The 26885-nt window shown below is 44.6% G+C and overlaps 2 protein-coding genes and 2 pseudogenes across 2 annotated transcripts; 2 read left to right on the forward strand and 2 right to left on the reverse strand.

Moving 5' to 3' along the window:
* Window positions 1-11462: 11462 nt before the first annotated feature.
* Window positions 11463-12679, reverse strand: LOC147961290 (uncharacterized). Its single transcript, XM_087537577.1, has 2 exons — window positions 12215-12679; window positions 11463-12132 (listed from the first exon to the last, which is right to left on the reverse strand). The coding sequence occupies exons 1-2, from the start codon at window positions 12566-12568 to the stop codon at window positions 11584-11586; spliced, it is 903 nt and encodes a 300-aa protein (XP_087393703.1). The 5' UTR covers window positions 12569-12679; the 3' UTR covers window positions 11463-11583.
* Window positions 12680-13883: 1204 nt separating this feature from the next.
* On the forward strand, window positions 13884-23487 carry LOC125522022 (nuclear transcription factor Y subunit C-4-like). Its single transcript, XM_087535059.1, has 2 exons — window positions 13884-14212; window positions 22447-23487. Exon 2 carries the CDS (start codon window positions 22497-22499, stop codon window positions 23268-23270), a length of 774 nt encoding a protein of 257 aa, XP_087391185.1. The 5' UTR covers window positions 13884-14212; window positions 22447-22496; the 3' UTR covers window positions 23271-23487.
* On the forward strand, window positions 14862-14957 carry LOC125526078 (U6 spliceosomal RNA; annotated as a pseudogene).
* LOC147961291 (uncharacterized) lies at window positions 19865-20763 on the reverse strand (annotated as a pseudogene).
* Window positions 23488-26885: the final 3398 nt, after the last annotated feature.

Here is a 26885-nt window from a genome sequence, read left to right on the forward strand (position 1 = left end):
AGGCCGTTCGGATTCTGCCAAACTGCTGGAAAGGACGCGAGGCGCAGCACATGCATGCGACGGTTGAGAGAAACGCGCGCAGATCAGCAGCAGACACGTTTTTTTTTTTTTTGAGAACCATGCAGATGCAGCAGACAATTTGGGGCGTGCACATCAGGGGTGTGCTTCACGGTCTCATCGATTCCACGGGAATCAGATCTGCACATGTGCTTGCTTGTTTGTTCGGAGTTTCAGTTACCTATAAACTTATCGCGTTTGTGCCAACACGTTTTCTTTAACACGGTACGTGGAAGCTGCTACACACGGACATACACGCACTTCTATAAATGCACATACGCATACACTGTCCATATAAGCACCTCTGAGAGACATCGCCGAAAGGCCTAAAATAAGTCCCAAAAAATGTGAACATCAATGCCAAGTCTAGGATTTGAACTTTGGTGGGTTGGCTTAGGCGCGCAGGAATAATCTAAATAAATATATTACAAAAAACACATTTTTCATACTTTCTAATATTCTAAATAAATATATTACAAAAAACACTTTACATAAAATATTTGAAAAATTATTAACCAAGCATTTGAATAATGTTATAAATGTGTATAAACAAAATGTTTCTCATGTATACGAAAAGTGTATACAAGAAAGTACATAATAGATGTTTACCATTTTTCAAGAAAGCACATAATAGATGTTTACCATTTTTTGCACTTGTTCATCTGTTATATAATGTTCTTGACGTATACGAAAATGTAAAACAAATACCAAAACAATAAACTACAAAAATGAAAGAAAAAGAGAAACGAAAAATTTAACCGAGGAAACATGTGCAAAAAAGAATGGGAAACGGTGAAACCAATAAAAGATCAAAGGAAAATAAAGAATACATTGAAAGCCAAGAAATAAACAAAAACCGGAGAAAAAAGAAGGAAAGTGAGAGAAAAGAAAACTGATGAAAACCATGAAAGAAACAAAATATAAACAAGAAAAGCGAAAGAAAAAGCAAAAAAGCAAAGTATGATGGCGAAAAAATAAAACAAAGAAAAAAAAGGAAACCAAACATAAAAAACAGAATGAGCATATCAGCGAACGATCGATGAACGAATGAATCGACTGCAGGTTCGGTAACACGCTATTGGGCCAGCCATACGTGTGCGCTTTGCGGGAAAACTTCAGTGAGAGGGATGCTAGTCCGCGAGAGCTATGTGTCACTTATAGCGAGACAGTAACTTCTCTCACGTCTAGGGCGGAAGCTCCTCTGGCTGAAGGTGCTTGCATATGGGCCCGCCCTTTAGTGTAGGTTTGCTACTCTCCCTCTCGCGCGTTGCAGGTTCGGTCGTTCTAGATTCGGTCGCCATAGATTTTCAATGTGTTTCTTCTTTTTTTTCGGTTTCTTTTCTATTTTGTTTGTTTCTCATTTCTTCTCTGATTTTCTATTTTCACCGTTATACTTTGGTTTCTTTGTTTTTTCTTTCATTTTCTGGTTTCTTCCTTGCTTTTTTTTCATGTTTTTATTGGTTTTTCTTTTCTTTCTCAATTTTTCAATTTTTTTCTTTATTTTTTGTTTCTTTCATAGTTTTCAATGTTTTTTTGTTTTTCTTTATTGGTATTTACTTTTTTTCATTCTTTTTGCACTTCTTTATTCGGTTTTTTTGTTTCTTTTGTTTCTATTACCGGTTTCATTGTTTTTTCATTTTTCTTTGTTTCTTTTGGTTTTCATTCTACATTTTTCGTATATGTCAAGAATTTTTTAGTACACTTTTAACATTTTCCAAATACAAGTTTAAATTTTTTAAATGCTTGAGTGATATTTTCAAATATAAGATTAATGTTTTTTAATACATGATCAACATTTTTCTATGCACATTTATTTTTAAAAATAATAATTGATTAAAAGTCTTTAGATACAAGATTTTTGTTAATACATGGTCGACCTTTTTTCTTTACACGTCTAACATTTTTTAAATTCTATGCAATATAAATATTTTTTGAATACATAGTCAACATGTTTTCTATATACATTTAATATTTTTAAAATTCTTGATTAATTTTTTTAAAATACAAGTTTTAACATTTTTTGAACTTTTTAAAATACATGGTCAACATTTTTCTGTACACATTTAACATTTATTTAAATATATTCATTTAATTTTTTAAAATATTTGTTTAACATTTTTTTAAATGCTTGATTAAAAAATTTAAATACATGATCAACTTTTTTCACACACATAGTATATTTTTTGTATGCCTTTCTATATATACTAGGTAATTGCCCGTGCGTTGCAACGGGGTAAAATATTCTAGTTCATTAGTCCCTGATAATCTATCATTTATTATTTATATAATTGAAAAAACAATATTTTATTTTTCACTCTTAGCAATGTAGGTTAACAAAAAATTAGGTGATACATCATGGCCAAAAATGATATGACTGTAAAAAAGATTTTATTTGATAAGCATTTATGCGCTCATACCAAAGTAAACGTACTATGTGGCAAACATGAAATCATGTCGTGCCTATGGCCTACCTAGATGATTTGTATGGATTGACAAGGACAGTCAATTGAACGCGGCTGTACTTTATGTTCTCACACTTAGCAAACGTCAAAAATATTAAACAACAACGCAATCGATGTACTCCCACACCTTAGCAACATAGCAGAAGCCTAAAAAATAGCAGAAGTATTTAACAAAAAAATAGTTGGTACATCACGGCAAAAAATAATACTGAACCTAATTTTAAAGGATAACCATCAGGGAGGCACTATATACATTAGTCATGCATCTCCATAATATGGACGTACCCTTGGCATATAAAAGGAACAAAGATTGTTCAAGACTGGGACAACTATACCCGGACAGAACGAGTTCATGCAGACCCTGCCTGGTATGACATGCTTATAGCGCAGTGGTGAGGAAGTTGGGAAGGTAACGGGAGCTTGGTCTAGTCGTTGGCACGACATCACCCTGCTCAACCGGCCTAGCGCGTCGGCAGCCCACTGATGGCGATCTACCTTGGTGATGTGCCTTCCTCTACTACAACACCACGCCCTTCCGGGTGTCGCTGAATGAAGATTCACTGTGGTCCGGTCCATCACGACCTGTCCGCGACACGATTGATGTAGTGCCAATTCAATTGGTCGATGGGATTGCGCCGAACTGACGTTGAGAGTCGGCAAGATCGGAGAGGGCGACAGGTAGACGATGTTGTGGCTCAGATCACGCGGCGGAGTTGACAAGATGAGAAGAGAGTGGCAAAGAGATCGGAGAGGTCGTGTGATTTTCCTACCTCTACGTTTGAACATTGTAATAGGGAAGCCAATAAGGTTGCGTACGAGCTTGCTAGGTTGGCTAGATTTTCTTCTACTGTTGATTGGTTGAGGAGTCTATGATTGAGATTGTACCTTTCCTCACAAACGATATATCTATATCTATTATTTTCGGTTGAATAAAGTCCACATGTCTTCAAAAAAAAAAAAGAGGTTGAGGGCGAGGTCCCCGTTGTCATGCGGCCATGTAGCGATATGAGCCATCGTCCGTGAGGTTAAGGCTACGTTTGCGGATATAAAAAACAGAAGAAGAAAAGGAAAGAGAGAAATAGGAGGTTGGGAGGAAGAAAGGAGATTGATTGGAAGAAGGAAGGAGATTGATTACGTTTGCATTGATTCTGGTTGTCAAAAAACGTTTGCATTGATTGTATTTTTATTACCAAATAAGAGGTTGTTTATACCATACGTGAATTCTTTGGTTACCAAAGGTAGAGTGGGTCTATCCGGTCAGATGAGGATAAAACCGGTAAATAGGGAACCATGAGAAAAAAATCGGTGGAGGGGTACACTTGCGAGCTCTCCCCGATTTTCTAGGCTGCTACACATGCGCAATCAGCAGTTTAAAAAATAGGCAAAAATAGGCCTATTGACAAGGGGATCGAACCAACACCCTCCCATACTAAATGTAACCACATCAACCAGCTTGGATAGCTTTGTTTGTTCATTCCACAAAACTTACATACTACTAGAATCTTCTTGAGACGAGATTGCACACACAAAAAAAACGACAATCATTAACTGAAAAATCCAAAACGACGGCCTCACTTGTCCGGGTTTTAGGACTATATATGCACCCCAGTTTCATCATTTTTTTCTGCACGTTTCACACCGGTTCACATAGTTCACAAAACTGATCATCCCGTTCTCTCCTTTCAGATGCGAATTACCACAGTGTTTCCGCGTAAGTTATCAACTATATAGGTCCTATATTACCATGCTATTTACATAGAAATTATTGAGGGGTATTTTTTAACAACTTTTTTCTCCCTTGGTCAAATTTAAGGCGGTATCGTACATAAGTTATCAGGTATGTGTTTATATATTATCGTGCTATTTTCACATAAGTTATCATGCTTGCATTACGTAAATTATCTTGTTGCTTACACTGAAGTTACGGGAGGTAAAAAAAGGTTTCCCAATTTTCTCTCCATGCACCAGACACTGAAGTTATCATGTCTAGCTATGGTGTGTTAAATTACCACGCTATTTATGCAGGAGTTATCGGAGTTATTAGTGTATTTCCCCCCAAGTTGAAGTTAATAGGGCATGGGGTATGTAACTTACCAGCCATGCGGTGCGTAAATTACCATGCTATTTTCGGTGGAATTACCGAGGTGTGTTCCAGTAAATTTTATCTCTCGATCAAAAGTTACTAGGACCGGGTAACTTAGCAGCCCCTCAGGCCATCGTGTAAGAAAACTTCTTGCAATAATAACCTTTTTAGTGTTCATATATTGAACAATAATTAGGGTGGAATGAGTTATATAGGAGTCGATTCCATAAGTTTGGGGTCTTCTAGGATGTTGTTTTTTGATTCACTAGTTCCACGAATGTACAACTACATGGATTGATGAATCTTAGCACAAGCATGATCTAGCTGACCTGGTTAGAGCGGTCAGAATTTCCCATTGACCAGGCTAGATCCTGGGTCGATGCAGCATGTCAGCATCACGAAGGACATACCGGACGCGACCACACCCTGAATTCAGGTAAAATCAATCAAAGACGATCAACAGCAAGCCATGTTTTGCATACTGTAGCAAGCAATTAAGAAGCACGATGGTTGATTGGTTTCTTACGGAGTAGAGGAAAGTGGGGATCCGGAACTTGCTGGAGATGGTCCAGCCGGCGAGGTTGTACTGCATGCCGAGGCCGACGACGGTGACATGTAGGAAGCTGAAGGACAAACTTATGTAGAATTGAGCAGCATGGCACCGTCAAGCAAGACGACCGTGTTGGCGAGCTTGGTGGCGCCGATGGCCGCCCTGAGATTGAGAGACACGGAGCAGGTGACTACGACAAGCATGAAGGAACATTGGGGATGGCCGTCCGGCGGCTTCAGAAGCCCCTGTTCATGCGGCTCCCCGCATTCTGATAAGATAAAGAGAAATGTGGTTTATCAAGTCGAAACAATACAAGTTATCGGTCGAAACAATACAAATTATTGTGCTGACACATCATAAATTATCATGCTAAAAATGAAGTTGCCATGCCAAACACTAGAATGAGTTAAACATGCTGACAAAGTGTGAGTTAAACATGCCGGCATATTAAGTTATCAGGCTCAAATTGCATAATTTGTCAGGTTGAAAGTAAAAAATATTGTTGAAAGCAGATCGAATTAAAAATGCTGACATAGTATAATTTGTCAGGCTGAAACAATATAAATTATCAGTTAGAAACTGTTCAGGTTATCATGTTGAAAAAATATAATGAATTAAATAGGCTAACAAAGTGGGTTTTATCATGTTGACACACTAAAATTTATTCAGGACGACATACTATAAATTATCAGGTTCAAGCTGCATAAGTCATCACGTTGAAGTAAAAGCATGAGTGTTGAAACCAGTTAGAGCTAAACATTTTGATACATCACAATTTATCAGGCTGATGTATTATAACTTATCAGGCTCAAGTTGCATCAGTTATCTGGTTAAAGTAAAAAAAATAAGTATTCAAAGCGGTTCGAGTTAGAATGCCGGCATGATATAATTTATTAAGCTAAATCAATATGAATTATCAGGTAGAAACAATTGGAGTTATTATGCTGAAAAATAAAATGAATTAAACAGGTTAGCAAAGTGATAGTTATCACGCTGGCACGCTAGAAGTGACCAAGATGATATAGTGTAAGTTATAAGGCGTTGGATGCATAAGGTTCATACTTTAGCCTTCCTCTGAACAAAATAATCCTCATGCCAACTAGTCCAAGGCCAAGAACATAAGGAAACATAAGTACCTGAATGGTCAGCCCAAGATCGATGATGCCATCTTTGTGCCGCTCTCGGAAGGTCTCGAGGCCCTTTCATGATATGTAGCTGAACCAGTGCACGTCAACGTCGATTTCAAAGTAGTTCGAGCCCTACATCATAATAAGTAGACATATGCACATGTTTCAATCTAGGGTGCATCAAGAATATCTGAATTTGAGCACGTTGATGGAGGAGTGAGGAAGCATGAATGCTTAGTATAGCTTTGTAGAATTTGTGCTGAGGTCTAGACAACACTGGCTTCTGGTTGTAGGTCCGCACAAGCCTCCCCTTGGCTGCACTAAGCTACAGGTCTTGGGGTTCACAATGTCGGACAAAAATTTCAGCCTCTCTATGTAGGGCACGTTGTTGTCTACTGGAACCCCTTGACCTTCTCCATTCCCTCATTCATAACACTTTGCATAACCAATTACTCATAAGAAACTTGTCTGAGGTACTGAAAGTGTTTAGCTTATGAAATGCAATCAATTTTGCTCAACTTGATGTTGTCCCTGAGCTGAGGAGAAATCTGCTTGTCGAAGCTATCGGATATTTTGAAACACAGGACTAGGATTATGCCTTCATCGTCATTCTGGCCGAACATGGTAGTAGGATAGGCAGGCAACTGTACATATCAGCTAACTTGGTAAGTTTCAGATCTAACAAATCAATACTGCTTGGTTAAGTAGTTGAAGAAACACAAGTGAATTACTGAATGTTCATAATGTTGGCAACTGCCACAAGTAAACATAATCCATACAGAACTAGGTGAGCAGTGTGGAGAGACGTTAGATGAAACAGAGTTTTCAGATGGCCGAGGGGACTGATTGACCACCCACTGAATTGGTTTGGCAGAGCCTTGCCGGCACGGTGACCGCCACCAGCGTCCATTCTATCCACGGGCCAGTCCACGACGGACACCGGACAAAGATCCTCGTTGGCTGGCTAGTCGCTGGCGCGTGGTTGGCTCGCGACGACACGCAGGAAGTAGAGGATGCGGCGCAAATTGGCCCGGTGTGGGGAGGTGGAGGGGGAGTGTTTGCGGTGCGGGGAGGCGGAGGTGACGCGGAGGTAGGAGCCTCCGTCGGCGGTGGTGCGGTGGTGGGGGAGCGACCATGGTGGCGCGCGAGCTCGCCGACGGCTGGAATGGAGATCGAAGCGAGGTCGGGGGAGAGAGGGTAGCACTATTGGCTTTCTCATAATGGTGGGGTTCGATCTGTTCGAGTGTTTTTTTTACGTACCGGTTCGATCGTGTGATCGTGATCCGACGTCTCCCAGCTCGTGTGGTAGTTTTGCAAAAACAATTACAGTTGCCATATACATATTTCGATATAAGAAACATTTTCTTTATACACCATATAACATTTTTCAAATGTTTAGTTAATATATTTTTAAATATTTTACGTAAAATGTTTTTGTATATAATTGTTTCAAATATTTGAAAGTATAAAGGAAAAGAAAAAAGAAAAATAAATCAAAAAATGTGAAAGAAAAACAAAGAAACGACGTCGTGGCCTCCCGCGCACCTGGCCGACCTATCTGGCGCTCCCCTGACACAAGGCTTCTCTACGCCTCATTGTAAGGAAGACATAGCATTCACGGGGGCCTAGAGCTTGGTTGACTTCAGCTTTAGGGTGGCTGGTGGCCACATTCTGCTAGTGTTGGATGATCCGACTGTGGGCTTCCCCAAGAGGCAGAGCCAACAATGGACGATTTTGAGTGTCGAGGCTTGTAAGGACGACTCGGGTTCAACTAGACAGTTTGACGAAAGTGTTTGGGTTCATCCGAGGGCACTCAGTTTGGCAATGAACAGTCCGGCCTTTTGGCCCGAATGGTCTGACCGTGTAGGTCCCACACTTCTTTGGCCTTCTCGCTCATAGTCCTCGGATCCCGTGGTTAGATGTGTTCATTCGTGCCCCAAGCCCTCATTCTTGAAAATGGAGCTCATTGCGGAGTAAAGTCGCCTCGGCTTGTCTCTGCTTTGCACGTTCTCGAGTCACTGAGCCAGGTGTAGCTTGCGAGGCTTGGTAGTGCGCTTGCAGTGATGTCATGAGATGCTCCGCATCATTCACGGGTCTTGAAAACCTTTGAGACTAGTTCAGCCTATACAAAGTTGGGCCTTCTACACTAACATTGCCTGACTCGTGGTGAAAAGTTAGGACGCAAAAGGTGAAACCAGAGATGGCGACGTCAAAGAGCCTTGACGTAGCCTTTAGTTTTTATCACATATCTTCATCATTTGTTTTGTTGAGTTTGTTTAGTCTAATCATACTTTGCTTATAATAAAATCAAGAAAGTCAGATCGTGTAGGAGGGAAAAACGTATGCTCGGACCATCCATGGACCAATGGTATACCGTGTTGAATGGCAAACTGTATCTAGACCGCTTTTGTCCGGATGATCGCTGGCGACTCGACGACATGCCCTTAGTGGTTGTTTGGATACCAATAATAAAACCTGAGATTTAGGAAAACAAGTTTTAGGAGTGTTTTTAGGAAAACCTGTTTTAAGGGAGAATTTTCGTTACCAGGAGTTTCTGGAATAACTCGTTTGGGTGAGAAAACGTTAAAACAAGTTTTGGTAAAAGCGTGTTTGGATTAGTTAGTACTCTGTAGACGCCGCTTACTTTTCCCTGTGTCTCTCTGAACTCAAGTCGCCTCCGCTTCTTCCCCAAATCGCCGCCGCAGCTTACCGTCTCTGTTCCTCGAGGAGCTCGACCTAGCCCAAGCTCCCCACGCCATCAACAGCTCCGGTGACCACCGCCACGGCGACAAAGCCGTACGGTTGCGCGGCTGCCGCTTCCCGTTCCACTCTCCTCACACCGTCAACGGCCCGGCTCCGGCGACCGACGCCACCACGGCGATGCCGTATGGTTCCGCGGGGTGCAGTGCAGACGTGGAGCGTCCCATCTATTCTTCGCGGTGGAGGCCTACCGGCGGGGAAGAAGGGCACGCTGTCGCGGTGGACGACTCGCGACTGTGGTTGGTGGCGGAGGACAAAATCCGCCCCATCTTCTAGACCCTTCACTACCGAGGCATCCAGGGAGTCCAGAGCGTGCTCGACGCAGTCCGAACTACTTCCAGTGGATGAGTATGAGCTGCCCTCTTCGTGGCATGCTGGATCTGGGACTATGGTGACAGACTCTTCATTCAGATAATGTGAGGTGAGCTTCTCTCTAGCTCAGTAATTTTATATTCTCAAGGTCCATACCGAACTTGCTGTATGATGTGTGAATGGACAAGAAAATGATTTTAGCATTGAAACATTGAATGTAAAGCTTGTGAACCTACAAATGAATGAAAAATCTGTCGATAGTTATCCAATGTACCTATAAATAAAAATGATAACAACTATTTTAGTGCTTAATTAATCATCTTCATCTTCTTCTTCCTGAGTGGCATGCTGTTGGAGATTACTCCACAACTGTCGAGCGATGCTTGCACGTACTCTTTCACCGGCAACTCGATCATCTTCTTGTAAGTTTGCTTGCCCTCGAACTTCTTGGTCACCGGTGTCAACATCTCCTTGTGTTCCCTCTTGTTCATAAAGCTCAAACAACTCATCATTCCTATCAACCTTCCTTATGAAGTTATGGATGATGCAACAAGCCATAACAATTTGGACCTGTTTTTTGTAAGGATAAGAGATTCCTCCATTCCTTGTTAATATTGGAAATCGAGCTTTTAGAACGCCAAAAGTACGTTCTACAACATTCCGTAGTTGTGCGTGACGATGATTGAACAAATCTTTCTCACTACTATATCGACGTTTAGTTCCACGAAAAGAACCAATGTGATAGCGATCTCCACGATAGGGGGCAATAAATCTTGGAGTATTTGCATAGCCCGAGTCCACGAGATAAAACTTACCTGCATGTAAAGTTTGATATCACTCTCAAATTTCCTATTATATCATTACATGTTTGATACAATGAGACAAACTTTACTTGCATGTAAATTCATGTATTTTTTATTTTTACCTTTTGGGACAACAAACCCACCATCAGTAACAGCCCACCTTAATACGGCTTGATCCGATGCGGAACCTTCCCATCCAGCAGCCACATATGAAAATGTCATGTCAAATGACACTACTGCCATTACATTTTGAGAGGGATAACCATGCCTATTTCTGTAAGGAGTTTGTTTATCAAGCTTGATTTTTGCATTAATATGTGTCCCATCAATTGCTCCCATACAGTTCTGTTGAGAAAAATTCAGAATTAGAATTGGAGATTTGAACTTTGCTGCAAGTAATATCCAAAAGGAACATGTTCTTGAGATAGAATATATACCTTGAAGTATGGGTAAAACCTTGAGTCGCCCAATATTTCGTTGGGAACTTCATTGGACGGATCTGTTATGTAAACATCACGTAAGCCATTAATGGCTTTTAATACTCTCTTGAAATGCCGACTTATTGTTTCTCTTGAATGTTGAAATCTATCCTGGATAACACGGTTCCTAACATTGTGACCAATTATATGTAGAAATATGACTAGTTGTTCATTGACGTCCATCCGTTTTGTATCCGTAAGTAAATTCCTCTCGCACAATGCATCTCGCAATAAGTAGAAGGTGTGCTTATCAACACGAAGTTGTTCATAAAATCTAACTGGATGTCCTTCCAACCACTCTCTAGTCTTTTGCGCACCAGTTAATTTAGAGGTATTACGTGGTGTTTTGAATAGCCTTCCGAACATCACATGTTGCAAAAGTGACATTGCAGAAAGGTCATTAATAATCATTTGCTCAGAATCAGAATAGTCTCCATCTGCCATATCTTCCATGGTTTCCCTGCAAAATTTCATGTAGCAACTTCGGTTAACTGTCGGAATTTCTACAATGTTATTGTTCTAGAGCTAATAAATTTTCTGTTAAATGGTAGGACAAGAATCATTGAATGAGTGATAGGAGAACATTGAATGATTTCGGTGACAAATTTTACTCGCTAGGTTGATGATAAAACATGGAGATATGTACTGACGCAAAGAGCAACATTGCATCATTGCTGTTTAAACCAATGAACCAAAAGGAAAGGTATGCCATCAACTTCTCACTTATATCTTAAGCTTATGTATTTGTAGAACACACACACACACAAATATAAATCCAAGTTCTGAAGAGGGATTTATATATGAGACCATATATAACTAGTAGCACGAACCAAATAAATATATAAATTTGCATATTGATTGTTTGAACACAAACTTACAGAAGGAATTTATGGAAATTGCAAATACAACCTATTCAGAAAACTAAACAGTACGCTACAACAGGTAAAAAACTACGCATTTTCAACCCAGAGAGACCGAGTCTCTTCATCCATCTCAATGAAAATAGCCCTTTTATCAACATGTTCAAATGCTTGTGCAGCTTTCAATTTTTTGTTTGGTTCAACATCAGGCATGCTATTTAATATCTGCATACATGCTTTCACTGAGTAAGCTTCTGTTTGCTGTGCTGCATTTTTCTTTGATTCAGCAATGATCAGTGATGCATCTGCCAGGCGATCAATTGCATCAATAGCATCATCAGCTGTTCGCTTTTGCCCTTTTGAAGTGTTTTGCGACCCACTTGCATTGCCCTTCTTCTTTTTCTCGACCTTAGTGGTGTTAGGCTTCTTAGGACAAGCAACAGGGGAATCATTTGTTCCATCAGATTCAACTTCTACTATCTCATTCAGATCAATTTTAATTTGTTCTTTGCTAGTTCCACCTTTCCCTTTGCTAGATATAGCACCAACTCCTGATGCGGTAGAGCTAGCACAAATGTCCTGAAGGTCTATCCAACTAGGCCACACTTTGTCTCGGTATTCTTGAATATTCTTGTCCTTCTGCAGTTTGTTAGTTTATTGTAAGTCCATTTTTCAACTGTATGATATAGCAATATTTAAAAATTAATGTGTTTCAACTTACCGATATGAGATCCGCCCAACTTTCTTCTGAAGCTTTGATCATTTTATCATCGTCATCCCAACCAAACCCTGTGTGCTTTAGAAGTCTGTCCATGCTAGCATAACAACTCCTGTAGTACTTATGACGATTTTTTATTTGTTGCAACTCAAGTTTGTCTACCTTTGACTCATTGAACTGTTCTAGGATTTCACGCCATGCTTTCTTTGTGTATCCTGTTCCTTCCTTACCTCCATTTTGAGTTTGATCTTTTAATATGTTGAGCAATATTTTGTCCTCTGAAGATTTCCATGTGTGGCGCTTTATGGGCTGCTTTTCGGTCTTTTCCTTCTTAATATTTTTGATTTGGTCGTCCATATTTTCCTACATGTAAACAAAACAATATAAACTACTACTAGTTAAATCACTTAAGCAGAAAAAAGGATTTTTTATTACCTTTTGGCCCTACTTATCTGTACTAGTACTATTTACTGCCAATGGTCTTCCATTATGATGGAAGTAATTATGATCTACTAAAATCAGTAGAGCTGTGCTATACACACGACAAAATATGGACTATGTTTAAAATCCGGCCACACATGCGCGCATACATCGGGCACCGGCCGCTGGATTTCGATGCCGTGCATGCATCGGGCAGCAGGATCGTGCATGAAGCAATTTCTAAATCAATATCAAGGGTATCGCATCTATAAAAGAATTGTCAACTTTGTACTGAAATTACATGACTACGACTCAGGCTGAACTACGACTAGTGCATAGAAAAGGTTTGTCTATTCATCACTCGAGTAAAGACATGTTGGCAGAACTTTGCAATTTAAGTTCCATACTTGCACTTGTTTCCTCAGAATATGAACAATTTTGCTATAAGTTTGAGTATGTTCATCAGTTTCTGATTATGAATCTTACCTGTAGGCTCATGAAGATTGATTTCTTGCTGCAAACAAGTCGAGGAGGTAGCTCTTGTTGTCCTAGCAGGGTCAGCGGCGTCTGATTGGAGATCTCAGCCTAGCGTCGATGGCCAGAAGATCGATGATCACAACCGTTATCGGCGGCCAGCCATGGAAGAAGCACGTACCCAGATCCTGTTTGTTGATGTTTGTTATGCCGGCATCCCTGTATATATATAGAAGCTTGGAAAAAAGGGCGCGTGCTAGTTGCGCGGGAAGGCACAGTTGGCGCCAACAAGTTTGTTGAGGAAGACGTGGAGGGGAAAAAAAGTCTGTTTTATGTAACCAGGTTTCTATAAAAACGAGTATTAGTCGTTTTTCACTAGACGCACTTTCCTGGCTTTGTGGAAACCGAATTCTGCTTATCCACGTTTCTATTGGGCCACCCAAACGTGGTATTAGTTTGTTACACGGTTAGATCGGATTACGGGAAACCAGCTCTGATAAAACAGCGTATCTAAACAAGGCCTTAAAATCTTGTGCAAACAGCGAGGCCTTTTATTTATACCACTATAGTGGGTTGAGCAGGAGCTCCTGCTGTCCCGGAGGCGACAATGATTGGCCCGTTGGACACGAACAACACACACCTGCTTAAACTAACCAATGCTGCGGCATCTTCCAGCACGCCGGCCGCTGCCAACACCTGTCGGCTGTCGCGCAATGCCCACGCGACACCTGGCCCTGGGCCGGGCGCGCCACACCAGAGAACGCGCCGGGTCGCTCGCTTACCGGGCGGAACCCGAACCTAGAAGAGCCTCGGCCGTGCCGCTTACCGGGTCCGGGTCCCATACCGTACCCGAGAGCGGAGCTCGCGACCCTCAGGTGCTCCTGCCAATGGGATGCTCGCCCTCGCCCCCAAGAGAATTTAACAAGGCAGAGCCGCCGAGAGACGGAGGGAGAGAAGAGATCGAGAGAGATTCCAGTTCCAGAGGGGAGGGGCCTCTCCAATCCGTGCCCTAGCCGCAAGGACGGAAGGCCGCCGCCGCCGCCTCTCTCCCTCCGACGGGGCCGCGGCGTGGAGCCAACTCCCGAGCCCTGACGCCTCCGACTCCGAGTAAGTTTCCGAAAATCCAGTTCTTGATTTCTCTGATCGGGAGTTCTGTATCCACGGCCGCCGTGGGCAGTGATTTCGCCGGTGTCTTTTTTTACCGCGCGCGCGAGGAGGTTGTATGTGGGGTGGGGGTTGTGATCCTCGCGGGCGTCCGGCGAAGAATCGGACGAGACGGAGGAGGAACTGGCCTGCCGCTTCCTTCTCCATGTAGATTTGGGCTTGCGCTAATGTCAGGGGCTCAGGGCTTCCTTTTCTCGCAGTGCCCGATCTAACTCTTGGAGCTGCTGTTCTTAAAACGAAATTTCTGAGCCGTTGTAGAGCCCTCATATCATAGTCTGATTACTTCTCCTCTTGACACTTGTACGCGTGGTTGGTGTGTATATTACACTAGTACTTTCCACAGTTGCTGCAGAAAGTGCGTCGAATTTGGTCTGAAGATAGGTTGACTGCTAAAACTAAAAATAGTATTGCTCTGAAAACCCTGTCTCCCAGGGTCGTCAAATTGGGGCGGTCAGCTTACTGAAAATTTCCCCTTCATTTTACTCTGTAATTTGGTAAATTGTTAATTTAACTGCATTTAGGAGAGGGCCTTACTGCACCCATTCATGTACTGTAAGTAGAAACACTGATGCAAGATAGGTGTCCCGGATGCCTTAAAAGAAGCCCGGACATTGGAACAATACAGACAAGATTAGCATGTCTCCTGCGCAAGGATGACAAGCACAAATCGGAAAAAAAAAGTGGACAAAGAAAAGAAGTGTTTCCCCTCTGGTTGTACAAGTCAGAAAATTCAGCTCACTCAAAGGGAATACACCATCCAGTTGGCAGCAAGTTTGGGAATTCATTGAAGATTCCAAGATCTCACATACTGATTTTTTTTCTTCTAAAATACAGATATGCACATGCTAGTTGGCACACACAGTAGGAAACACATTGTTTATACGAAACAAGCACCTCAACTTTGCGCTGCGTCTTATGCCTATATGCATGGTTCTCATGCCTCATTTTGTTGAGAGTGGTACGTTCATGTGACAGGCGCTATCTTTCCATGGGAAAACCAGGTTTTTGGATACTGGCAGAATAATCTTGTATTCTGATAGTACTAGTTCGCTTTCGAGTAAGTGTTCGAATATCCAGTTCTTGATTCCTACCACCTGGACTTCTTTGTCTATTAATTAATCGGTAAGCACAATTTCCCTGACGTTTCTACTCTGTGCGTGAGAGCTTCTTTGGAATCGGGTCGGGGGCATGTCTGTATGGCTATGTGGGCTGTGATCCTCATGTAGTCATGTCTGGTGAAGAATTGCACGAGGGAGGAGGAATGGGCCTGTCGCTTGGTTCTTCATGTAGATTTGAGCTCGTGGCATTGTCCGGGCTTCTTTTTCTGCCCATACCTGGTCTAACTTTTGGAGCTGCTATTCTTTTTGGACGGGAAAAGGCAGGAGCTCTGCCATTGCATTATAGGGGAAAATAATAGGTACAGACAAGTTTTGTGAACCGAAGTTCTTATGAGGGAAGGAAAGAGGAGACAAAAAGATCAATCAGACATGAGCTGATTACCCCACTTCCTGACGAGACTACTCGCGGAAGGCCTCCTTCAGGAGGGAAACATCATCCATCACCAGCTGCAATAGAGCAGGAGCCTGGGCGGTTGTCGCCTGGAAGACCCGTCGGTTCCTTTCCTTCCATATGATCCAGGCAACGTGTATGGCAAATGTTACTTGCTCGTGCCTTGCCTCTCTTGCAGTTCCTGTATTGATCTTACACCAGCAGGATCGAATAGATGTTGCTCCCAGAGCAATGTTAGCGACGCGCTGCTGTGTGCTCCTGACGGCCACCCAGAGCTCCTTGGCAAACGGGCAATGGAGGAGCAGATGCACAGCCGCCTCCAGAGCCTGATTGCATAGAGGGCACACTGGGCTGTGCGGCCATCCCCGGCGCCCAAGTCTGTCGGCCGTCCAATTTCTGTCCTGCAGTAGCAGCCAGGTGTAGAAGTTGACTTTCTGCTCAGCTTTACTCCTCCAAACCATGCCAAGGTGGGGCTGCTCTATCCGGCCGATGAACTGTCCTCCAAACCATGCCAGGGCGGGGCGGCTTTATCTGGCTGATGAACTGGTCATCATAAGCTGACTGGCCAAGTAACAACCATTGCTGGACAGCTTCCATGAGATTTTATCCCTCTCAGTAGTCGAATGGGTCGCTTGCACCTTCTCCCACAACCTGGTGAATTGGTGAATTTGGTTCTCAGTAGACATCCGTTGAATTCCACGCATCCACCTTTCCTCAGTCAGCTTCCCTAACATTCAGGTTTTTCCTCCAAGCTAAAGGGAAACATGTCCGGTGCAATTCCTTTGGGCGAATCCCCATCGAGATCGAGCCATCTATTGTGCCAGAAGCCAGTGATCTGCCCATTGCCAACAGAGATGGAGGCAGAAGCACCGAAGAGTTTTTTGTCCGTTCAATCACACGGTACTGGCGTTCCTTTCCAAGGCCTTTCCATATCATCCCACTCATACCAAAGCCACCTCAGTCTTAGCGATCTTCCGAATGCCTCAATGCTCTTGATTTCCAGCCCGCCAAACTTTTTTGGCATGCAACATTGCTTCCAGTTCACCATGCATTTCCCTCCATTGGCCTCTTCCTCTCCAGCCCAAAGGAAACTCGGCCTTAACTTGTCCAGCATTTTGGAGGCCCATTCATCCGCAGCAAAGCACGTCAGATAATAAGTTGCAATAGCAGTTAGGACCGAGTTAACCAAAGCAAGCTTGCCTGGCCTGTTAAGCATCTTCCCCTTCCATGGCTTAATCCTTGATCTTGCCTTGTCAAGGATGGGCTGCATCTCGACTCTCCTAGGCTTCCTCGTGCTTAGAGGCAGACATAGGTACCGGCATGGCAAAACATCTTCAGCGCCCCCAAAATCCATCAAGGTTTGTGAATGTGCAGCATCATTACAACTAATTTTGTATGCCATTCTTAAAATGAAAGCTGTTGTAAAACCCTCATAGTCTGATTAGTTCTTTTCTTGGCATTTGTACGCATGATTGGTGTGTATATTACTTTCCACATTTGATACATAAAGTGCATCGAATTTAATCCGAAGATAGCTTGAATGCTAAAAACAGTATTGTCTGAAAGCCCTGTCGTCCAGGTCAAATTGGGGCAGTCAGCTTAATTAGTCAAATTCCCCCCTTCTGTACATTTGTTCTTACTCTGTATCTGTAGTTAGTTTTTATTGACATCCGTTTACTAACCTGCTCGCCGCTCTGTAATTTGGTAAATTTGTTGATTTCCTACTAACTGCATTTTGGGGAGAATCATGTACGTTCATGTAATGTATTTAGAGACACAAGGATTTTGGGTGTGTGTGGTTTGACCCCAAGCTTGCCCTACAAGTTTTTCCTCCTCTTGTTGCTTATGTCAGAATATTCAGTTCACTCAAACAAAAAACATCATCGAGTTGGCAGCAAGTTAGGAAAATCATTTAAGATTCGAAAAATCTTATCTTGATTTTTTTAATCCAATTATGCACATGTTAGTTGGCACACACAATACAAAGCACATTATTTATACAGTTTTGCTAAAGCACATCTAGATGTGCCACAAGTATTGCACATCTAGCTCCTATGTCATTATTCTTACATGGCGATTCATGTGGGTATTTTCTTTTTCCTTTTTTCTTTTCTTTTTTATGCTTGATTGTGTCACTTAGATGTGCAATAACTAGGACACATTAACCCTTATTTATATGAAACAAGTGCATCAACTTTACCCTGTGTCATATGCCTATATGCATGGTTCTCGTAGCTCATTTTGTCGAGAGTGATACATTCATGTGTCAGGGCATCTTTCCATGGATAAACCTAGATTGTTTTAAAAAATAAAATTTACTTGACAAAATCGCAATTATTTATAACTACCTCAGAAATGCACTGATTGTTAGCCCATCAATTATGATATGAGATTGTGGCAAGAAAGAGGAAAATGAGATAGTGTATAGTGTACTGGTTGGGCCAATTGTGTTCTAGTTTACTTATACCTGGTCCACTACTTCAAATCTGAAGCTAATAGTCGAATACAACAAACCGTATTGTTGAGTGCCTTCTTTATCATGGAGAAATGTGAATACGCGAGTCTCTTGCAGGCCACCAATTGGCGTAATTAATCGAAATAAATAAGTTTGTGCGCACCACATGATTATTTTTTATCGTGAAATAATGGCAAATCCATGCTTGGTGAATGTATCAAAACTATGCTTTCCGGAAACCTCTAGAAGGTGTCAAAAGGATTAGGACAGCCTACATCTTTAATTGCTTTCCATATTAGTATGTACCAATCATGCTTGTCCTGCAGTTGTGCCGTCTTGTCGTCTTTTGCTATCAAGGTATATATATACTGTTTTCTTTGCCAAGGTTTGTGCGAATCAACAAGAGAATTTCTTAGCTTCTTAAGAAATCTATATTGCACTGGTATTGACAGGTTTGTTTGATTTTTTTTCTCACTTACATGTCAATCTAGCTATGTAGTAAATCTGTGTTTGCATAAGTCTAGTCATTTTGTTTGGTACAAGCTATTTAGACCTTTCTGATCCTGCAATTGCTATTCTCTAGAATTCTAGACCTTAATTAAATTTCAATACTGTTATGACCGATATATTAGGGACTTATCCCAGTTAGTTGTGGCCCAGTTTATCTTTTTGTTATTAGCGGCTTAGCCCAATTATCTTATTAGGAGAATTATATAAACTCGTGTAAGGACCCGTTTTGGGATTAAGCAAGAAGCAATCATATTTGCTCGGCTTCCTTAGGGAGCCGGGAGACCTAACCCTAGCCGCCGCCCCCGCTCTTTCTCTCTCGCGCGCGCACGCAACAACGGCGCCCCAGCACCGGCGACCACGCCTTCCTCCACGCCATCCCTCCTTCCACCCCTACAATCTGAGACCACGCCCTAGTAGGGATCTGATTCCTATCAATTTGGTATCAGATAGCTTTAGTGCGATCATGTCCTCGCCGCCGCTCACCCCGACCCTCCCGCTGCCTCCCGCTGCCGACCGCCCCGATGGCCACCACAGCCAGCGCCCCGCTCTTGCTGGTGCCGGTCACCTCCGCCGCGCCCGTCCTCGCCGTCTTCACCCCGAAGGAGATGACATCTGCCATCTGGGATCTCACCCAGGCGGTCACGGGCATCTACACGTTCCTCGCGAGATCCTATGGGCTGCAGCCGCCTGTGCCCTTCGCCACTGCCCCGCTGCCGCAGCAGTCGCCATCCTCGGCGACCCCCGTCGCCGCCACCGCCATGCAGCAGTTGTCGTGGCAGCCGCCACCAGTGACGAACCCTGACGCCTCCACCATGCAGCAGGGGCAACAGCTGCAGCCGCCGCCACCGACAACCGCTGCCCTGGGCATCCCGACGACGGGCCTGGCGGTGCCCATCCACCAGGTTCGGTTTCCCCCGTCGCCCGTCTCTGTTACCGGCTTGGCTCGCTGGGTCCCTTGAGCCAGTCTACACGACGGCCTCAATTGGGCCGCACGTGCTGCCCCCGTCGGCGAGCACCCGGCCATGCAGTTTGGCGGGTCCTCGGGCTTCGCCGAGCCCTTCGCCAGCGTCGACGGGCCCATGTTCTAGGGTGGTACCCTGATGCCCGCCTACTCGGCCCCGTCATCCTCGCTGCTCCATGCTGACGAGGCGCACCCGCCCGTCATCCACGTCTAGACGCCGTCGAGATTCTCCAAGCTGGAGTTCGCGACCTACGACGGCACCGTCGACCCCCTGAATTGGCTCAACCAATGCGGCCAATTTTTTAGGGGACATCACGCGCTCGCATCCGATCGCACCTGGATCGCCTCGTATCATCTCCGAGGAGCCACGCAGACGTGGTACTACGCCCTCGAACAGGACGAGGGCGGCATGCCACCATGGGAGCGCTTCCGCGATTTGTGCCTCTTGCACTTTGGTCCGCCTATACGCGGGAGCCGTCTGGCGGAGCTTGGGCGTCTTTCTTTCCTCACCTTGGTGCAAGACTTCGCCGGTCGCTTCCAGGCACTGGCGTGCCATACCTCTGGCGTTTCAGCTCGTCAGCGGGCTGAGCTCTTCGTCGGCGGCCTACTGGACCATCCAGCAGGCCACAGGACCTCCAGAAGGCCATGTACTACGCCCGCGCGTTCGAGCATCGCGCGGTGGCCATCCAGTAGGCGCCACTGCCCCGGGCCGCTGGGCCTCCACCCTGGCTGGAAGTTCCCGCGCAGGGTCGGCCTGCCTAGGCTTCCGCAGCGCCCCCCGCCGCAGCTGCGGCACGCCCGTTCCGCCGGCTCACCCCGGCCGAGCAACTCGAGCGTCGCCGCCAAGGGTTGTGCTTCAACTGCGACGAACCCTACGTATCGGGCCACGTCTGCCCACGACTCTTCTACCTGGAGGTTGCAAACTACATTGAGGAGGACCCCGCCGCCGCCGGGCTCGGCGACCTGCCCGCCCCAGTTGACACGGAGGTGTTTGGCGACCGTTGATCTTCCCCGCCTTCCAGCTCGAGGACGAGCTGTTTGTGTAGGCGGGGAGAGATGTTATGACCGACATATTAGGGGCTTATCCCAGTTAGTTGTGGCCTAGTTTATCTTGTCGTTATTAGGGGCTTAGCCCAAATATCTTATTAGGAGGATTATATAAACTCGTGTAAGGACCCGTTTTGGGATTAAGCAAGAAGCAATCATATTTGCTCGGCTTCCTTAGGGCGCCGGGAGACCTAACCCTAGCCGCCGCCCCAGCTCTCTTTCTCTCTCTCTCTCGCGCGCGCAACGACGGCGCCCCAGCGTCGGCGACCACGCCTTCCTCCACGCCATCCCTCCTTCCACCCCTACAATCCTACTAAATACAGTGTAAGCTGCTGTTGTTTTTCCAATCAGGGCGTCATAAATCTGATAAACAATCATCGGCAACGCCACGAGGTACAGAAATTGATGCACCAAAGCATGGTTGTCACGGTCTGATAGGTAGTAGGATTCTTCTTAGGTTGGCACATTAGGTTGTAGGAAGAAGGTGACCCAAAGATCTGGATCAATATTGAATCCAGATGTTGCTCTTAGTATTGAAAATAATCGATCGAAACGGTTCCGTGGGATCTACTGACTACTAAATGAATTGGGAAGTTAGGGTTTTGTCAACCTCGTGTGAACGATGTCATCTCTGAAGGGGATACGAGTGCGTATGGTGATATCAAAAAATATTCATCTTGATATTTATGCACAAATTATCTTTATATACTATGAGAAATAATTTGAATGGTTATTCATGATTCAGAATTTGTATCCATCTCTGCTCTGTATACTCATGTCTGCTGCTGGTATTCGTATCTCTCTTTTTTTTAATAAACCTATTCATCCATCTTTTGATAATGGATATGATGTGAATATGATTTTTCTATTATCCAGCTGCATTACATCCGTTCTCACCCTTCTCACCATCTGGGTTTCTTTTTCTTTGTTCGGAACCATGTAGTGGGCATATTCAACTTAGCTGTCCACTCTCTAGCTATGTGTGCTTTACGGAGAACCTGGCTTGCGTCTGCAGTTAGGAATCCCCATTGCCACTATCGGTTGCTTGTACAATCTAATCTCTTTGTATGTTATAATCTTGTACATAGTTCAGTGCCTATCATATAATCAGAACTCTTATTGCTGAGTGTAATTTAATTTAGATGTATGTTTAGGAACACACCTATGAGGTCATTCTCTTAGGGGCACCAGAAGTAAGATGTAACAGAAGAGAAGATGCTAAATATGTGGTGACTTAGAATGGCTGTTAAATTGTAGCCAGATTAGTTTGTTAGTTTTTTCTTGTGCATTTTGGTTTTGCATGTGTATTTTCAATAATTTAACTATGCAATTATCTGCTCTGGTGCTGTTACTAAGAACTTATCAGTTTCTGAACTACTTCCTCCGTTCCAAATTACTCGTCGCAGAAATGGATGTATCTAGAACTAAAATACATCTAGATACATCCATACCTGCGACAAGTAATTCGGAACGGAGGGAGTAGCAGATAAGTATCTTCATAAAGATATTGGGAGGATCGTAATAAAGAAATCTATCCAGCGTATGAAACTGGTCCTAAAGGACCGCTAATGATCAAATTCATCTAAAGACACCGCACAAAGTTCTATTTTGTGACCTAGGAGGCTAATGTTACTGTCTTTAAGATTGTTTTACTTTAAGATTGAGTTGATTAACAGTTTCCATTATTTTTTTCAGTGCAAGAAAGACCATAGGTTCTTGGACACAAGCAAGATCAAGCAGTCGACATGGAACCGTCTTCACAACCTCAGCCTGCAACGGGTGATGTCGTTGCTGGTGGATCACAAGTGTATCCTGCCTCATCCTATCCGCCTGCAGCAACAATAGCCGTAGCTCCTGGTAACATTCCTGCCGGTTCACAGCCAGCACCACCATTCCCTGCCAATTCAGCCCAGCTCAATGCTCAAAACCAGCTTATCTACGAGCAAGCGCAGCAATTTCACCAGCAGCTCCAGCAGCAGCAGCAGAGGCAGCTGCAGCAGTTCTGGGCCGAACGACTGTCGGAGGTTGATCAGGCCACCGACTTCAAGAACCACACCTTGCCGCTCGCCAGGATAAAGAAGATCATGAAGGCCGACGAGGACGTCCGCATGATCTCAGCCGAGGCCCCAGTGGTCTTTGCAAAAGCATGCGAGATATTCATACTGGAGTTGACACTGAGGTCGTGGATGCACACTGAGGAGAACAAGCGCCGGACCTTGCAGAAGAATGACATTGCCGCCGCCATCACCAGGACCGATGTCTACGACTTCCTGGTGGACATAATCCCCAGGGATGAGATGAGGGAGGAGGGAGTTGGGCTTCCTAGGGCCGGGCAGCTGCCGCTCTTGGGGGCTCCAGCTGACGCGTCGTACCCCTACTACTATCCGCAGCAGGTGCCAGGTGCGGTGATGGGGTACGGTGGCCACCAGGGCCATCTGCCGTATGTGTGGCAAGATCCTCAGGAGCAGCAACAGCAGCAGGGGCATCCTGGGGAGCAGCAGCAATCTGAAAGCGGCTGACAGCATTGTGGGCAACCACCAGATTCAGTATCCTCAGCTTAGCCAGGACATCCAAAGTTCCAAACTAATTTTCAGGTTTCGCAATAGATTATATGATGGTTTCTTTTGTCTGTCGATACGGGAGAGATTTACTAGTTCATGGAATTTTGTTTGTTGTGGTGGTGTCGTTACAAAATGGTTATATGATTAGAGACTAATTTGTTGAAATTTTACCATAGCGTGTCCGTTCCGTTATTCGAAACTAAAATAGCTGGCATATGGTCTTTTTGGCATGCATGCAACATTTTGCGGTTCCTATCGTCTTGTACTGGATTTTTTTTTAAACGGAAGCAAAAGATTTACCTCATCCATTAAATAAGGGAGAATAGAGTTTTTAGAGTGTTACAATGCCCGCACAAAAAGAAACGGCATGCCAATTACTCACCCAGGCCCTAGTTTTTTTTTCACCCGCGGTAACCCAAAGCTTAGCCTCTTGTGGCAGAAGCCACGGGCATTTCTCTCGTTCCAAATTGTTCAGGAGATGAACATTGTGAGAGAGGCCAAGGCTCGTCTATTGGGGTTATGAATATCGGTCCGCTTGTCTCACCACTCCATAACAGACCCCTCCAGGTGCCACGAGGTGGTGTCAATATGCAAAAGACCAAATTCCTGGATGACCAAATTCCATAGCCGAATGGTGAAGTGACACTTGTAGAAGAGGTGAGCGCCTGACTTGTTGTCCCTTTTACAGAGAGGACAAAGACCGCAGTTTGCCCAACCGCGCTTCTCCAAGCTGTCACCACTCCAAATCCAGTTTTGCAAAGCCAACCAAGCAAAGAGTTTGACTTTAGGCGGGGCCCAAGCTTTCCAAATCATGAGGTCTATGTGTGAAGAGGTCGATCCAAGGAATTGGGCCCTATATGCTGTGGCCGCCGAATAGTTCCTGTCGTTGGAGTGCCTCCAAACAATGTCGTCCTTCGCCTGATCATTGAGGTGGAAATCATCCACAAGCATCCAGAGGGTGAAGAATTGGCATATGTGGGCAGCGGAGACAACAAAGTCATGGCCAATCTTAAAGATCCAAGCATTTCCATTGACGGCCTCCCTAACTTTCCATTTTTTTTCTCTTGGAGGCCTCAAAGATTAGAGGGGCAATGTCCTTAGGCTTCCGTCCAAGGAGCCACGGAGAATCCCAAAAAGGCGTTTTGGCACCATTGCCAACGGTGATGGTCGTTGAGGTGTAGAAGAAATCAAGGTCCTCCTCCGTGCAAGGGTTGCCAAGGCCCACCCAGAGCTTGCATGGGTCCTTCCATTCATTCCATGGTCATCTTAGCCGCAAAGCACGGGCAAACTTGTTGGTGTTGAGAACCCCAAGACCTCCATATTCCTTAGGGCGACGAGCCATCTCTCAGTTGACATTGCATTTGGCCTCGGTCGTTTTATCAGAGCCAGACCAAAAGAATGCCCTCTTGAGTTTGTTAATGTTATGCAGGGAGCTCGGAGGCATGATGACAGGTGTGATGGCGTACACCGCTTGGGAGGTGATGAAAGATTTGATAAGGGTCGTGCGCCCGATGGTGGTGATGTTTTGCCCCTCCCAAGTGACCAACTTGCCCGCCGCCGTGTCCTTAAGGTATTGAAAGTCCACCCTCTGGAGCTGCCACACCGAGAGGGGGAGTCGCAAGTATTTCATTGGAAATGAGGTTGTGGTCACCGGCACGCACCAAGAATATGTTCCAAGTCAATGAGATTGCACCGAATTGGCACAACGAAGCTCTTATGGAAGTTGGTACAGAGGCCCATGACGTCGTCGAAAGCTCTTAAGATGGTTGAGAGGCTGTCAATATCTCGCTTGATAGGAGCCATGAAAACCGCAACATCATCCACATATAAGGATGTTCTCAACATGGCTCCCCGCCCACGAATCCTATGGAGGAGTCCCTTTCGAGTTGCGAGGTCCAGAATTTGGTGAAGAGGATCGATGGTTAGGACAAAGAGCAGCGGGGAGAGGGGGGCCTCTTGCCGAAAGCCATTACCGTGCTTGATGGGGGGGGGAGGGGGGGTCCGGGCAGCCCATTAAGGAGGATCCGGGAAGAGGACGAGCAGAGCAAAGCGGCCACCCATTCCCGAAATTTGCTTGGGAACCCCTTGCGTTGCAGAAGAGGTCAAGGATGAACTCCCACTTGACTGAGTCAAAAGCTTTTTTGATGTCCAACTTAAATAGGAGGGCGGGTGTCTTGTTTTTGTGCAAAGCGACGAGCAAAATTCCGCACACACATGAAGTTGTCATGGATACTTCTCTTTTTGATGAAAGCGTTTTGGGCGTTGGAGACAAAAGCGTTCATGTGAGGTGTGGGGCGCAAGGAGAGGACTTTAGCAATTACTCCCTCTGTAAACTAATATAAAAGCGTTTAGAACACTAAACTAGTGATGTAAACGGTCTTATATTAGTTTACAGAGAAAGTATTTCAGATCCTGTTGCAGCTCCAGCCGAACTGTGTGAACTGAATGCGCAACGGTGTTCTTGCGAAGTTACAGCAGATGATTAGTCATTCAGCTGAAGCATGACAAGTGAAGTGACTGAATTGCGAAGTTAAATCACATTTTTGCGCCATGGCTTATCGTGATGACAGAAAAGCTGTATATTTTCCATCGGCCATGCCGTTTTTAGCCTCAGTACCGTCCTCGTCCACGTCTGCCATCACAAATCGGTCGGTTTCGTTCTGTTAGTAGGTTGATGCCGGCCGGCCGGCCGGCCATGTGGGGTGCCACTATCTCTACATGCTCGTGTCCAGCCGAACAATCCCGAGACCAAGTGACGCTTGACGACTCGTTCCAAGAAGATTGACTTGGCTGCTGCTAATTGGCATCAACCTTTATCCAGAGAGACAAACATTCTTGCTGCACGGAATGTTTGGAGGCAAAGAAACAGACGTTACTTTGACAAAGTGAGGGCCTCCATTCAAGATTGGAGAAGAATGTTCATTGCTGACCTTGAGATCCTCAAGTTCAGAGTGAAGCCTGAGACTGTTACTTTCCTAGAAAGTTTCATTCTTTCTTTCTATCAAGCGTAATTTCTGCTGCTTGCTATTGTTAGTGGCTTCTCCTAGTTACAGTTCCTACACCTCTGTATATAGGTCATTCTCTTTTGTTGATAGTGGCGTAACGAAGAAGACGACGAAGCACAATGATTTAGATTCAGTCGAAATCATTCGCTTCATTTCCGTTACGACCGAGGGAAATATTTTTTTGAACACAGTGTTAAATGATATGGCTGTAGTTGTAACATGACATATGTCACGGCGTGTAACTTGTGTGCGTGTGTTGTAACTTGGGCAGGTTGTTGGAGATTAGAGATCCTTATCTTGTATAGTCTTGGATGAGGGGTCAAGATAACACAACAACCCGCCAACTGATATAATCTTGTCTTGCTATTTAACACGCACGCCTCCCTGCCAGGAGGCATACGCTTCACCTCTTTTCTTTCATGGTAATGAGAGCCTACCTCGGGTTCATCCATGGCGAGCTCTTCCTCCGCAAATTCCTTCCCCTCGTCTCCTTTGCACACAACGCAACCGAGAAGCTTACGAGAGGGAACGAGGCCTTATGGCGCGCCACGGTGCTCTCAGCCATCAG

Source organism: Triticum urartu, chromosome 7A (assembly GCF_056163025.1).
Source record: "Triticum urartu cultivar PI428250 chromosome 7A, HENAU_Tu73, whole genome shotgun sequence".
Classification (NCBI taxonomy): domain Eukaryota; kingdom Viridiplantae; phylum Streptophyta; class Magnoliopsida; order Poales; family Poaceae; genus Triticum; species Triticum urartu.